We start from the raw sequence: 14,873 nt of genomic DNA, 5'->3' as shown, positions 1-14,873 counted from the left end.
GGAATCAACCTAAGTGTCCATCAACAGGTGACTAGATAAAGAAAATGTGCAAATATATACAATGGAATACTATTCGGCCATAAAAAGGGTGAAATCATGTCATTTGCAACAACATGGATGAACCTGGAGAACATTATGTTAAGTGAATTAAGCCAGGCACAGAAAGACAAACACTGCATGGTCTCTCTTGTATGTGGAATCTAAAAGAATTGATCTCATAGAAGTTGAGGGTGGAATAGTGGTTACCAGAGACTGGGGGAATGAGGTTAGGGAGGGAGAGATGGAGAGATTGGTCAATAGGTACAATGTTACAGTTAGGTAGGAGGAATAAGTTCTGGAATTGTATTGCCACAGTACAGTGACTGTAGTTAACAATTATGTATATTTAAAAATAGCTGGAAGAGAGGATTTTTAATGTTTGTACCACAAAGGAGTGACAAATTTTTAAGGTGATGGATATGCTTGTTACCCTGATTCGATCATTACATAATGTATGCATGTATCAAAGCATTATGTTCTCCCTGGTAATATGTACAAATATTATGTGTAAGTCAAAAGTAAAATAAAACTTTTAAAAAAAGAGTATCTAGAAGAAGCTCTTCAAACAGAAAGAAAATGGTAACAAAAGGAGGCTTGGGATTTCAGAAGGGAAAGAAGAACAATGGAGTGAATAAAAATAAAGATTAAATATAATAGACAATCCCCATGAGTTTCTTAAATCATACTTTATTGTTGAAACAAAAATTGTGACGTCTTATTGTGGTACTCAATGTAGAGGAAATACTTGAGACCATTATAAAAGTAGGGGGAAGAAAATAAAAGCGGAGGAGGGTAAAGGGATCTGAATCAAAGTAAGATTTCAATGCTTCATATGAAGTTGTAAAACATAAATACCAATAAATTACCTATATGTTGCAATACCTAGAGCAACCACTAAGAAAACTGTATGAAGTGGTATACTCAGAGGCAGTATAAGTAAATCCTAAAATATGTTCAGATAACCCACAGGAAGATAAAAAAAAGAGAGAGAGAGAGAGAAGCAGAGGAAACAAATAGGAAACAAATAATAAAATGGCAAACTTAAGCATTAATATATCATGAGCCACTGCACCTAGCCTGGCAGTGGCAGATGCAAAACTGATAAACTAGTTTTGTACCTCATGCTACCATCATAGCATCAAAAAATAGACATTTAGAGCCAAGCATGGTGGCTCACACCTGTAATCCCAGCACTTTGGGGGAGACCAAGGCAGAAGGATTGCCTGAGACCAGGAGTTCGATACCAGCTGCACAATATAGTGAGACCCCATCTCTACAATAAAAATATATATATATTTAAATCATAGCCTTAGTCAATAAATTATAGAATGAAATAGTTGGTAATTTTTGTGATTTTAAACTTTTCTTTCTTTTTTGTGTATACAGCAATGAAAACTACTGGATGTAACTTAGATAAGGTAAATATCCTTCCTAATGCTCTGATCACTCCACTCATATCAAGCAGTATGATTAAGAGTGAAGATGTTACTCCAATGGAAGTAACAGCAGAAAAAAGATCTTCCCCAATTTTTAAGGTAAGCTATATTGACTAGTGCCCCAACTCTTAACTTTACATATAAAAATTGCTATATTTTACTTTTCCTATTCCTTTCACTTTTTTTAATGCTTTGGATGCACTCAATAAATTTTGCTTTTCAGAGTGAATGCTTTATACGTCAGCAAAATTGCACACAAAGTGACTGCCAATATACATTTTAACAAGGGAGGAATTATTCATAATAGTTGCTAGACCTGTGGGATGTGGGTGTTAATGAAAGTACTAATTTTAGCATTTTCAGAATTAGAGCCTTTTCCCCCCAAGTCTTTTCCCATAACTCCCCCTCCCTTTTTTACTTGTTTCCCTCCCTATAATGTTAATGATAAGCCACAAGATGGAGATATTTTGATCTGCTCTTATTTGTCAAAGCATATCAATAACTGATTACTCGTCTACTTCCTTGTTTGACTGTCTTTGCTTATAGTACTTTAGAAAGATACATCCTGATGACAATCATACATCTTGTTACCATGCAGACTCATAGTCTTGCACCCGTTCTCTAAATGGTAATATAGAGTGGAAAATTGGTCTTGTTTATACTTTTAGAAGAATAATAATTTTTGTAGTATTTTATGAGCTTATTTAATGTTTTTATATATTCATATTATTTGGGGGTTTTTATTTTTTAGACTACAAAGGCAGTTGGATCAACTCAGCAAACATTAGAAAATATCTCTAACATAGCTGGAAATGGTTCTTTTTCATCACCGTCATCTTCCCACTTACCTTCTGAAAATGAAAAGCAACAGCAGATTCAGCCCAAGGTGTACAACCCAGAGACCCTGACAACTATCCAAACACAAGACATCTCACAGCCTGGTACCTTTCCAGCAGTTTCTGCTTCTAGTCAGCTGCCCAACAGTGATGCACTGCTGCAGCAGGCCACACAGTTCCAGACCAGAGAATCTCAATCTAGAGAGGTATTACAGTCGGATGGCACAGTGGTTAATTTGTCACAACTGACTGAGGCGTCACAGCAACAGCAGCAGTCACCACTACAAGAACAAGCACAGACTTTGCAGCAGCAGATTTCATCAAATATTTTTCCATCACCAAATAGTGTGAGTCAGCTACAGAATACTATTCAGCAGTTGCAAGCAGGAAGCTTTACAGGCAGTACTGCTAGTGGCAGCAGTGGGAGTGTTGACTTGGTCCAACAAGTTTTAGAGGCACAACAACAGTTATCTTCAGTTTTATTTTCTGCTCCAGATGGTAATGAAAATGTTCAGGAACAGCTTAGCGCAGACATTTTTCAACAAGTCAGTCAAATTCAAAATAGTGTAAGCCCTGGAATGTTTTCCTCAACAGAGCCAACAGTCCATACCAGACCAGATAATTTAATACCTGGAAGAGCTGAAAGTGTTCATCCACAGACTGAAAACACATTGTCTAGTCAACAGCAGCAACAGCAGCAACAGCAAGTGATGGAATCATCAGCTGCAATGGTGATGGAGATGCAGCAGAGTATCTGCCAGGCAGCTGCCCAGATTCAGTCAGAGTTATTCCCTTCATCTGCTTCAGCAAATGGAAACCTTCAACAATCACCAGTTTACCAACAGACTTCTCACATGATGAGTGCATTATCTACCAATGAGGACATGCAAATGCAGTGTGAATTGTTTTCTTCTCCTCCTACAGTTTCTGGAAATGAAACTTCTACAACCACCACACAGCAGGTTGGGACCCCTGGGACTACTATGTTTCAGACATCAAGTTCAGGAGATGGAGAAGAAACTGGAGCACAAGCAAAACAGATTCAGAACAGTGTCTTTCAGACCATGGTCCAGATGCAACATAGTGGGGACAATCAACCTCAAGTTAACCTTTTTTCATCTACAAAAAGTATGATGAGTGTTCAGAATAGTACTACCCAGCAACAAGGCAATGGTTTATTCCAGCAAGGTAATGAGATGATGTCACTTCAATCTGGGAATTTTTTGCAGCAGTCTTCTCATTCACAGGCTCAGCTTTTTCATCCTCAAAATCCCATTGCCGATGCTCAGAACCTTTCCCAGGAAACGCAAGGTTCTATTTTTCATAATCCAAATCCTATTGTCCACACTCAGACTTCTACAACCTCCTCTGAACAAATGCAGCCTCCAATGTTTCACTCTCAAAGTAGCATTGCTGTGTTACAGGGCTCTTCAGTTCCTCAAGACCAGCAGTCAACCAACATATTTCTTTCCCAGAGTCCTATGAATAATCTTCAGACTAATACAGTGGCCCAAGAAGAACAGATTTCATTTTTTGCATCACAGAACTCAATTTCTCCACTTCAGTCAACGTCAAACCCTGAACAGCAAGCTGCTTTCCAGCAGCAAGCTCCAATATCCCATATCCAGACCCCCATGCTTTCCCAAGAACAAGCACAACCCTCGCAGCAAGGTTTATTTCAGCCTCAGGTGTCCCTGGGCTCCCTTCCACCTAATCCAATTCCTCAAAACCAACAAGGAACAATTTTCCAGTCACAGCACTCAATAGTTGCTATGCAGAGTAACTCTCCATCCCAGGAGCAGCAGCAACAGCAACAACAGCAGCAGCAGCAACAGCAGCAACAACAGCAGAGCATTTTATTCAGTAATCAGAATACCATGGCTACAATGGCATCTCAGAAGCAACCACCACCAAACATGATATTCAACCCAAATCAAAATCCAATGGCTAATCAGGAGCAGCAGAACCAGTCAATTTTTCACCAACAAAGTAATATGGCCCCAATGAATCAAGAGCAGCAGCCCATGCAATTTCAGAATCAGTCCACAGTTTCGTCACTTCAGAACCCAGGTCCTCCCCAGTCTGAATCATCACAGACCTCCTTGTTCCATAGCTCTCCTCAGATTCAGTTGGTACAAGGGTCACCTAATTCTCAAGACCAACAAGTAACACTCTTCCTCTCTCCAGCGTCCATGTCTGCATTGCAGACTAGTATAAACCAACAAGACATGCAACAGTCTCCTCTTTATTCCCCTCAGAACAACATGCCTGGAATCCAAGGAGCCACATCTTCACCTCAACCACAGGCTACTTTGTTTCACAACTCTGCAGGAGGCACAATGAACCAACTACAGAATTCTCCAGGCTCATCTCAGCAGACTTCAGGAATGTTCTTATTTGGCATTCAAAATAGTAAGAACTTCTTTCTAATTTCTCATTACTTAATTGAAATGGCCAAATTATTATTACCAGAAGGAAGCAAAGTACAATCATTTTAAGAGCACAGATTGTAGTTAGAAGTCAACAACTTATAGATTATGAGATCTTGTACAAATTGACTTTCGTAGACCTCAGTCTTCACATCTAAAATGGTGATAATATCACATACTTGAAAAGGATATTGAGAGAATGGAATATGGTAATATATAAAAATGTGTATTTGCCATTTTAAAAGCTATAAACTTGAAAAGGAAATGAAGTAGGAATGACAGATGATATCTCAGCCAATTGAAGTAAATAGTTTCTAAGGAAGTAGAAACCCATCTTTAATATATATACCAAGAAAATGATATAGGACTTAATGATATCTAAGCAAAAATGTATTTTTATATACTAAGAGGAAACCTAAGATGAATTTCAGAACCATTCTGTGAATACCTTTTTCTTGGACTATAAGGTATCTCACTTTTAATAATATACTAGGTGAACACAGTAATGAATTTTCCCCAGCAACTAATAAATGTCTTCTCATGAATCTTTACTAATAAGATATCTTCTATTGTCAATGTCTTTGCAGACTGTAGTCAGCTTTTAACCTCTGGACCAACTACATTGCCAGATCAATTGATGGCCATAAGTCAGCCAGGCCAACCACAAAACGAGGGCCAGCCACCTGTGACAACACTTCTTTCTCAGCAGATGTCAGAGAATTCTCCACTGGCATCCTCTATAAATACCAACCAGAACATCGAAAAGATTGATTTGCTTGTTTCATTGCAAAACCAAGGGAACAACCTGACTGGTTCCTTTTAACTGAATATGTAAGTATTTTTTGGCTTCTTATTGAAAAGCATCAAATTTTATTCTTTTTAAAGATTTGGGTTAAGTAATAGCAGTTCAGTTTCTAATTTTTTTAAATATTTCTTCTTCATAAGATGGTACTTTTTTACTCTGAATAAATTACTCTGAGTGATCACTCGTGGTCATATTTTTAATAAGGGTGAGCATCCCTAGTTTGAAAACCCCAAATGTGAAATGCTCCAAAATCTGAAATTTTTTGAGTGCCAGCATGGCACCCAAAGTGGAAGAGTCCACACCTCACCTCATGTGATGGATCACAGTTAAAACCCAGGTGTACAGCTCCTTATTTAGCATCCCTCCCAGCCCCCTTTAGCTGTGTTGTATCTTTTTGGTGTACCTGAAATGTAAATGGATTTTGTGTTTAGATTTGGGTCCTCTTCCATAGATATCTCATTATGTATATGCACATGTTCCAAAATCTGAAATTGGAAACACTTCTGATCCCAAGCATTTCACATAAAAGATAACCTATATTGGGCATTGCTTCTGGCTCTACGCGTCTTTGCCTTGGACTAACAGAACATCTGATGAATGTGCAGAACGTGTTTCTTTTGTACTATATATTGGGTATGATCATGTCTCATTTCTCCCTTCTTCAAGAAATAAATATTATGGCCGGGCACGGTGGCTCACGCCTGTAATCCTAACACTCTGGGAGGCCAAGGCAGGTGGATTGTTTGAGCTCAGGAGTTGGAGACCAGCCTGAGCAAGAGCAAGACCCCATCTCTACCAAAAATAGAAAGAAATTAGCTGGACAACTAAAAATATATATAGAAAAAATTAGCCAGGCATGGTGGCACATGCCTGTAGTCCTAGCTACTCGGGAGGCTGAGGCAGTAGAATTGCTTGAGCCCAGGAGTTTGAGGTTGCTATGAACTAGGCTGACGCCATGGCACTCTAGCCCGGGCAACAGAGTGAGACTGTGTCTCAAAAAAAAAAAAAAAAGAAAAGAAAAACATAAATATTGAGTCAGAAAAGTCCATGGAAGAACAAATATGATAAAGTTTCATTTACAGTACCGTAATATACCATTCAGGGTGACAGGAACTTTATAAATGTTTTCCCTCCCTTATGAGTTGCATTAAACTTTTTCCTTTTTTTTAGAAATTCCATGAAGAAAATCCTGATTCCAAGATGTCCTGAGATCTTATGGTTCCATGAGGATTACTGAACTATTACTTTAAAAACAAAACAAAATATGAAAAACTGTATTTGAGTAAATGGATAGATTTTACTCTGACTGCAAAAGAGCACACCTATGCTGTCTGTTGCAGTGATTAGCCATCAATGATAACATGTTCATATTTTATATTCCTAATAACAGTGATGACTGAGAACCAATTTGAGTTTCCAGCTGACTGAATTGATTGTTGCTATTTTCCTAGGTGTGGTTTCTTTAAAAGTAAAGTTTAATTTCAAGGCTGGACCACTCAGTTATTATTGCTATTAGAAAATAATATTTGTCATGTTTACTTTTGTTCATTTTTTTCTGCATTGTTTTAGTCAAGCAATGGCTTTTGAAAAAGCAAAATTCAATAATAATTAAGGCTGTGATTTTTTTCACTATAAAAAAGCACAGCTGTTGGCCAAAGTGAAGGAATCTTTTTTCAGTTTTTGTGGAGAAACTGAAGGGGTAACATTCTGAGAGATGAGCTGTCTTAAGAACTCTATGCAGATAAGAGGACTCTTGATTTAATACAAAGGCAGACAATACACAAAACTGGGGACAGCTGGAATGCTATTGATTTTATTTTTCAGAGAGTTGTTAATTCTCTGTGTTTCTACTAAGGGGTTTAGCCATAACTGTGCATAGAAAAATACTTATCTTGCTCTATAAAAAATGAAGGGGATAATATATGGTGAGTTATGTTCTGATATCCTCCTACAGTAGTTTAAAACTGACAGAATGATTTGAGTCTGTTTTCTTCTTAATCCAGTCTTAGGCTGGTATTCCCTTTTTATATGCATCTATATTATTTTCCACCTCTTTTTCATTTTATTTTAGACAAGTATTAATATACTACTGGCTTTGTGACCCTGTAGCAACTTAAAGGAAAAGGCCATTTTAGGGTGACCAAGCAATCCTGCAGCATAGGACAGGAAGTACTCTTTTGGGAATTATTGAGAGTTGATTCCTGAGAAACAATATATTTTTTTCCCCATGAACGGTGCTGTTCCGAAGTCTTCAAATTTTTCCCTCTAATTAGAAAACAGTGTAAATTTTAATTGAAAAAAAAGAAAGACAAACTAAAACTTCTTGAAACATTACTTCTCCCTGAGCTGCAGTGAGTATAAATTCACTTGTCACCTCAGTGCTTTACTTGGTCACTTACCTGATGGTTTCCACAAGCCTTAGGCTTTACAGGGTTGTATAATTGACTGAAAATGAAGAATTAACTGTGTTACATCTATACAGAACAAAATAACACACTCCAGAACTTGCAGTTGTAGCATTAGTTATACAGTTTGGGTGTTCTTGCCACCCATGGGATGCCTGCTTCTCACTACCACCTGTGTCTGGACATGTGCTTATGTCTCATTTTCCTTTTGGCATGTGGAGAGCTGTCAATGCAATATAAGGCCAACATATATGTGACTTCAATGTGTTGATATAATGTTTTGGTGTTCTTGTCTGTTTCATTTATTTGTTAAGTGTACAAAAAATAGCCTGTTAATTGTTGTTGAAGGCTACTTTTCTGTTCAATTTTTTTTTCTATCGTATACATTTAGTTGAACTGTGTGGAATTGTGGTGTTGGTTTTGTTTATACAGCCAGATTTTTCCCTCTTTTTGTGATGGTCTTTGTTCTTTGAATGTGCTCTTCTAATTTGTTTTTTTCTTTCTTCTTATGTATACTTCCCTCCACCCCAACCCTTTCTTTCTTTCTCTCTCTGATTGAGAGGCATTGAATTACGTTTTCAGTAGTACAGGCTTCTTGCCGATATGAAGGGAACTTTTCAGAAAGAGACCTACTCTGGGTCATTTAATTTTGAATACAGTTTTCAATCGTTCAAGTTTTGGATGGTTTATATCTAATGTGTGTTTCATTTTTTTGGAAAGCTATATTTTGTATTTAGGAAATGGTATACTATTTTGCTATTTGTACTGAGTGAGTACATTGGCATAAATATAGAAATTTATATATATACATATATATAAACTATTCTTTTTTGCCACACATTTTTGTGGTAAATTTGTGAGTTTGTCTGATGTTCTACCACAACGTGGCGTCTGATAACAGTGAGGGGGGGTTTGTTATGTCTTTATTGAGTATTTAAGTATCTTTTGAAACAAATGATCTGTTTATCTGTGGCCATTCCATCAGGCAGTTCCTTGGTGTTATTAGTGGGCTAAAGGCAGCTTACTGTGTGTTTGCTGGATCTTTCACTCAGCAAAATGTTAGAGTAAGGAAACCCGTTGAGGCGGTTGTGTCAAATGGTGTTTCACAAGAATGAGCCATTCAGTCTTTGCTCACTATATATTTAATATTTTATTGTTATTGTTATTATTAATTGGCTTTCTGTATCCTATGCCTTTTATTTATAAAGACACTAAAAAAAACCATGTTTGTAATTTTAATAACATTTTCCCCATCTTGTAATATCCAGAGCTACTTTATAAATTCTTTGAACCAAAAGTATTTTCCTCAGTATATCTCTTCTCCCTCAGCCCCTATCGGGAAAAATTACCCAATATAGTTCAGGTTGTGAGAAGGATCAGCTACACAATCCAGTGCTTCAGTTTTAAAATATAAAACTCTAACCCTAGAGCAGGATTGACTATACTGTCAGACAAAGCAAACCCAGCAGGTATGAAAAAACGAAATAGACATTAAAAAATTTAAGTTTTTTTTTTTCTGAGAAAAGTCATAGGAGACTCAAGAAGTCTATTTGTTCACCAGGTTCTAATTAGAATGATTATTAATACTGCACTATGGGTGAAGTGGTGGCAAGAAGACTGGCTTGTGTGCTGACTTCTGTGATTTAGCAAGAGGTTTGTCATTGTAAAATGCTGATTGGCAATGCCAAGTCACTGGGACCAATTTTCTGTTTTATAATACCTAAATTTAGAACAGAACGTACACCTGAACTGTAGTGGTTGGATTGGATGGAGGCAGAAAACCCAATTTTTATTCTCATAAATTTTGTGGTTATTTATACAAGGGCTGTGCTATGCTACCATATTCTTATTCAGTAATAATAGATTTTTTTTACATTGTTAAATGTTCCTTACCCCTAAAGGTCAATGTTAAGTACAACATTCTGAGTATATAATTTGGTTACAAAGAGTATTTGTCTTCTTATTGAAGCTCAGTGGTTGATACTTGTGCTAATAATGCAGTTTCCTGGTTACTGTTACAAGTTGTAGCTACATATAGGAGAGACTCAGTGAGCCAGCAAAGGCCATGGAAACAATTTATTAAATTTATTTATGGCAGAAGGACCTAAATAGACTGTGAACCACATTTTATTTCTTTATATTGTTACATTCAGTTGTTCTTGCTTTCAACAACTCACATTAATGCTTGGAGCTTGTGTGTGTGTGTGTGTGTGTGTGTGTGTGTGTGTGTGTGTGTGTGTGTTATTCCTTATTGTCATTCCATTATATATCCACACCAACATGGGAGAAGATAATTAGAAGTCATATTTTGCCTCTGAGCTTTATCATGTTACCTTTATGATTAGAGTATCATTCTGTTATTTAGCCAATGCAAATCTGTTTTACCCAATCTCCCTAGACCAGGTTGTTTAAAAGGGCTTTGTTTATTATATTAGCAGTATTAATGAGAGATCTTCCTTTTTTCCTCCTTCCCTCTCTCCTTCCTTCCTTCCATCCATCCATCCATCCATCCTTGCTTTTTTTTTTTTTTTGTAGTATATGAGATGTAGTTTGGAATTTCATTCTAGTGCATTTCCTGCCCGTCACAACCTCAGCTAATCTACCTAAGAAAAATAGTGTCAAAGGAAATGAGAAAGAAGTTGTGTCTGAGTCCCTGCAGAACTAAGATAATAATTCTTTTTGACCATTTAAGCCATTATAAATGCTTGTTTTGGAAAAGTGAAATCTGTTGGATACATCAACAAATAACAATCAGAATAAAATGATTTAATAATTAAAGTCTCAAATTTAACATGGTTCTAAATTTTCACTTGGAGTAGTAATCTAAGAATTTTTCATTTTTCTGATGAAATTTTCTGTTCTAATACCAGTTTCCTGTTTTTTTTTTTAATTAATTGAAAATTGTATGAGATCTGTTAGCTTTGCTCTGCTTTGTGACCATAGGCTTCATCTCTAACCAAGATAGCTGTCTTACATCTGCATGCCTTTGGTTATAAGTAGGGACTCAGTATGGAGAGACTGTAGTTCAGGAGATAAATTAGAAAAATAACTCAGAGTATGTACCCTAGTAAATAGGTTAGTAGAATCATGTAACATGTATTAAAAAGAGGTTTTCTCTGCCTTGTTTGTGTCACTAGAGCTATATTGTGGAGATAATGTTCATAATGTAGTAAATATCAGAATAATGTCTACATTTGTGGCTAGTCCCAGTGTTCTAATTACTTCTTCAATCCTCATTTAATTTTATGCCATTCTAGCCTCTTTTATTAATAAAGTTCTGTTCTTCTTTTACTCCACTTTTCTCTTTCAGGAAATTTTTTAAATTAATATTTTATATCTAGATTAAATGCTTATGGAAAAGTGCCTTTTTACCATAATAGTGCTCCCTTCTTATAATTTTATTTTTCACTATTGCCAAAAACATACAAACACATGGTTTTAACAGGTCCCAACCTTCACTTTTTCCATTTAGTCATTCTTTTCTCCATTTCTTGATCACCATAAGAAACAACTTCGTAAGTCCCTTTGGTTTAAGAATAATAGAAAGAACGCATTTTTAGAATTGTTTCTTTGGGGAGGGTAAGGCTTTATATCAGTTAACTCTAAATTTTTCTTCATCTCAACCAATTAGTGATAGGTCTTATCTAAATACTAATGAGAATTTTACTGTCTTTGAGACTTCTTGCACACAACTGTGTGTAAATTTCAACAAGGAATTGTTTAAAGCATTTTCTCTGATCTTAGATGAACATAAATCCCTACTAAAGCGTAGTTTAAGCGAGTCCAGGTAATGTCAGTTTTTTTTTAACTAGACAGGGCAAAGTTGTTCATTTTAGTGTACTTATCAGAACCTCAGTTAATTTGCCTAGGGAAAAAAGTGTCAAAGGAAATGAGGTAGAAGTTAGATCTGAGTCCCTGTAGACTTAAGATAATAATTCCTTTCAAACAGATAGAGTTGGATTTAGTGCCCTGGTTTTTGTTAATTTTGCCTCTATTTTGCTCCTTAACACAATGGTGGTGCTTGAAGGAAGGGCCATGAGCAACAGGTCAGGATAGTGGTACCTTTGGGAGAGAGCTACTTTCCCCATGCAGCTATTTTTGTGACTGTTAGTGACACTGAAGACTGCAAACCTTTATGCAATATTCTTAATAGCCTATTGATATTATGCACTTTAGTCATTCCAAAGAAGCCAAGAATGCTGTATAGAGATGATTCCTGCTTAATGAATACATCTTAACTATTTAGAATATTATGTCCCATTTTCTTTTGGTTAGCCAACTTAGTGTAAGAGTTATGTGGATATTTTCTAAAATGACCATATAGTAGAACTGAAGACTCTATAAGGGGAAATGATTACACTTTTAACAAATCATTTTAGAAACATTACAGTATTCAGCTTGCTAATTTATATTTGAGAGTTCATTAAAATCAGCCTTCTTTCTATATATTTTGTTTCATGTATATAAGAGCATTACAGTGTATCGTTTTCTATATGTGTAGTATGTACAAATCAGTGGTTCTCAAAGTATAGTCCTCAGTCCACCAGCTAGCATTAGTATCACCTGGGAACTAGTCAGAAATGCCAATTCTTGGGCCCCATCCCACACATACTGAATCAGAAATCTGGAATGGGGCCCAGCAATCTGTGTTTTAACAAGCCCTCCAGGTGATTCTGATGCACACTAAAGTTTAAGAATCACTGATATAAACTATATCTCGAGAGAGCTAGCAAGGTTTTTTTTTCCCCACTCAGATACAGTTATACATTATTCTTTATGTAAATTCAGCTTAACCTGGTTAATCACTTATTGTCAGTGATAATTCTCAGTACTGCCTATAGAAATACAGTATATTTTATGTACATACACAGTCTAGTTATTGATAATTCAGTTAACTTAGTTTGGCATTTTCCTACCACTTACTAAAAAGTTTACATTAAATGACATTTAAATATGTAGGTGCAGTGTTCTATATTTATTTTAATTGCCATGACATTTAAGTAGCTAATATAATTGACGGGTGCTAAAGTCTCCTGTTTATCCATAAAATGGGTACATTTTGGGCAGTGTAATACAAGATTTCTTTTCATTGCCTCATACTTTACCAGCAGACCACAGTTTTGCTCTGGCTAGACCAACTCTCAGAACAAAATTATCATTCCTTGTATTTATATTTGTATCTGAAATAGTAAACAAGATGGCTGGCCAGGTCAACATAGCACCTTATTTAATTTCTTTTTTTAATAGGTAAAACTTCTTTAAAAGTAGCTTGCTTTGTATCAGAACTAATGCAATAGAGATATAGCTGTCCTTGAGCTTATGGCTACAGACAAGAATTATTTACTAAAATAAATATTAAACAAGATAATGCATTATATAATTTGGGCATTTCTCCTTTCTCCATTTTATGTATCATGGTGAATATAAACTAACCACAAGATAAGTAGATTTATTCATTCATTTTAATCTCCTGTGCAATTTAGTACCTCTATTATTGTTCTAATCTCCCTCCCATTGTTTACAAATCACCAATTAGTTAACTTATGAAAGAAAAATTTACATTTCAGAATAAAAATAAATGTATACTCACTTTATAAAAATCACCACTGCTATCTTTCCTTAATACTAGCAGTGGAAATGTTAAGTGGCTTACTCTAAAAACTTTGGTGCTGGCAAATACATAGGCAAACTGTTGGGAAATGCTGTAGTTAACATTCCTCCTTTCTTATTTCTTTTTCCCTCTTCCCCACTTAACTGCACATATTCCTCTACCCAAGGCATTCTACCACAATTCTGTTCAACTCCAATTTGTGATCTCTCATTTAAAACTTACATGTTTAACCATATCACCCTGCTTGCTCACTTGCATTCTCTCTCCCTCCCTCCCTCCTCTCTTTTCCAGAAGTCACTTGCCCGGTTAGAAATATTTTGTAGGGATTGCTTATTATGATTATTTTAGCTGATGAACCTCAGGACAACATACATACACACACACACACACATATACACACACACAAGATCTCAGATGTTTGAGTGGATTTGGAGTCAAATTTCTGTGTCTAAGAAAGAACTGTCCTGCACTGAAGTGACTGGTGACTTTGATAGTTACAGATTGATTCCAATGAACTTGAGCTAATTTCTTTTGATCTAATGAATGTATCTGCTCACCTTGTTCCCTTACTTCTAATGGATAAGCTCCAAGTAGTTGCTAATTTTTTGGCAACTTTTACTGAGTTTCATTCACTTCTTTTACTTAGTCTTTTAATAAGTATACTACACATATTTCATTAACCTGTTCTCAAGTGGTTTAGCTACCATTCTGCCATTTAAATTTTTATTTAATTTTATTTGCTCGAGCACACTGATCAACCACTGAACTGCCTTCTTCCATTGTCCTGCAACGATATAAAGGTTACATTTTTGTGTATATGGCTTTCATAGTGGGGATTTCAGAGCACTGATACCAGATATTTTCAGTTTGTTCTCTGGGGGAATTTCATTTGCATCTATGTTTTTAGCTATCTGTGATAACTTGTTAAATATTAAAAAGATATTTTGCTTCTATTGGAACATTTGTATACTCGCAACTATATTTCTGTAAACAGCTGCAGTCAAAAATAAAACATTGAAAGTTTTCATTTTGCAGTGGGTAACTGTCTTTTTTCTCAAACTTTGTGAATGAATTCATGTACTTGATTGACAATTTTGAGCAACATGAGTATGTGGCTGAAATTATAAAATCATTAGGGAAGAGGTATGAAATATAGAAATATTTTTGAGTAGTTATTTTATGCCTACCATTTTGCCAGGGAGAGTACAAGTGTTTTAGGGTTACAGAATTTTTGTTATTTTTACTTAATTTAAATATTTCTTGTTTATAAAGCAATACATACACATGAGGTGCTTTTGATGAAAACCAAGTC

The 14,873-nt window shown here is 35.8% G+C and overlaps 1 protein-coding gene across 7 annotated transcripts in view; it reads left to right on the top strand.

The window, feature by feature from the left end:
- The window catches only part of NFAT5 (nuclear factor of activated T cells 5), a 118,982-nt gene extending 104,394 nt beyond the window's left edge, over positions 1-14,588 (top strand). For all 7 annotated transcript variants that reach the window (XM_045533375.1, XM_045533371.1, XM_045533377.1 and 4 more), the window contains 4 exons: positions 1,426-1,574; positions 2,227-4,723; positions 5,328-5,571; positions 6,716-14,588. In XM_045533375.1, the coding sequence (XP_045389331.1) occupies positions 1,426-1,574; positions 2,227-4,723; positions 5,328-5,563 (2,882 nt within the window). In that variant the 3' untranslated portion in view covers positions 5,564-5,571; positions 6,716-14,588. The remainder of the gene's footprint in view (positions 1-1,425; positions 1,575-2,226; positions 4,724-5,327; positions 5,572-6,715) is intronic.
- Positions 14,589-14,873: the final 285 nt, after the last annotated feature.

The sequence above is a fragment of the Lemur catta genome, chromosome 20 (assembly GCF_020740605.2).
Source record: "Lemur catta isolate mLemCat1 chromosome 20, mLemCat1.pri, whole genome shotgun sequence".
NCBI classification, from domain to species: domain Eukaryota; kingdom Metazoa; phylum Chordata; class Mammalia; order Primates; family Lemuridae; genus Lemur; species Lemur catta.
Note: the sequence above shows the minus strand (reverse complement) of the source record. Positions and strands in the feature narration are given on the sequence as shown.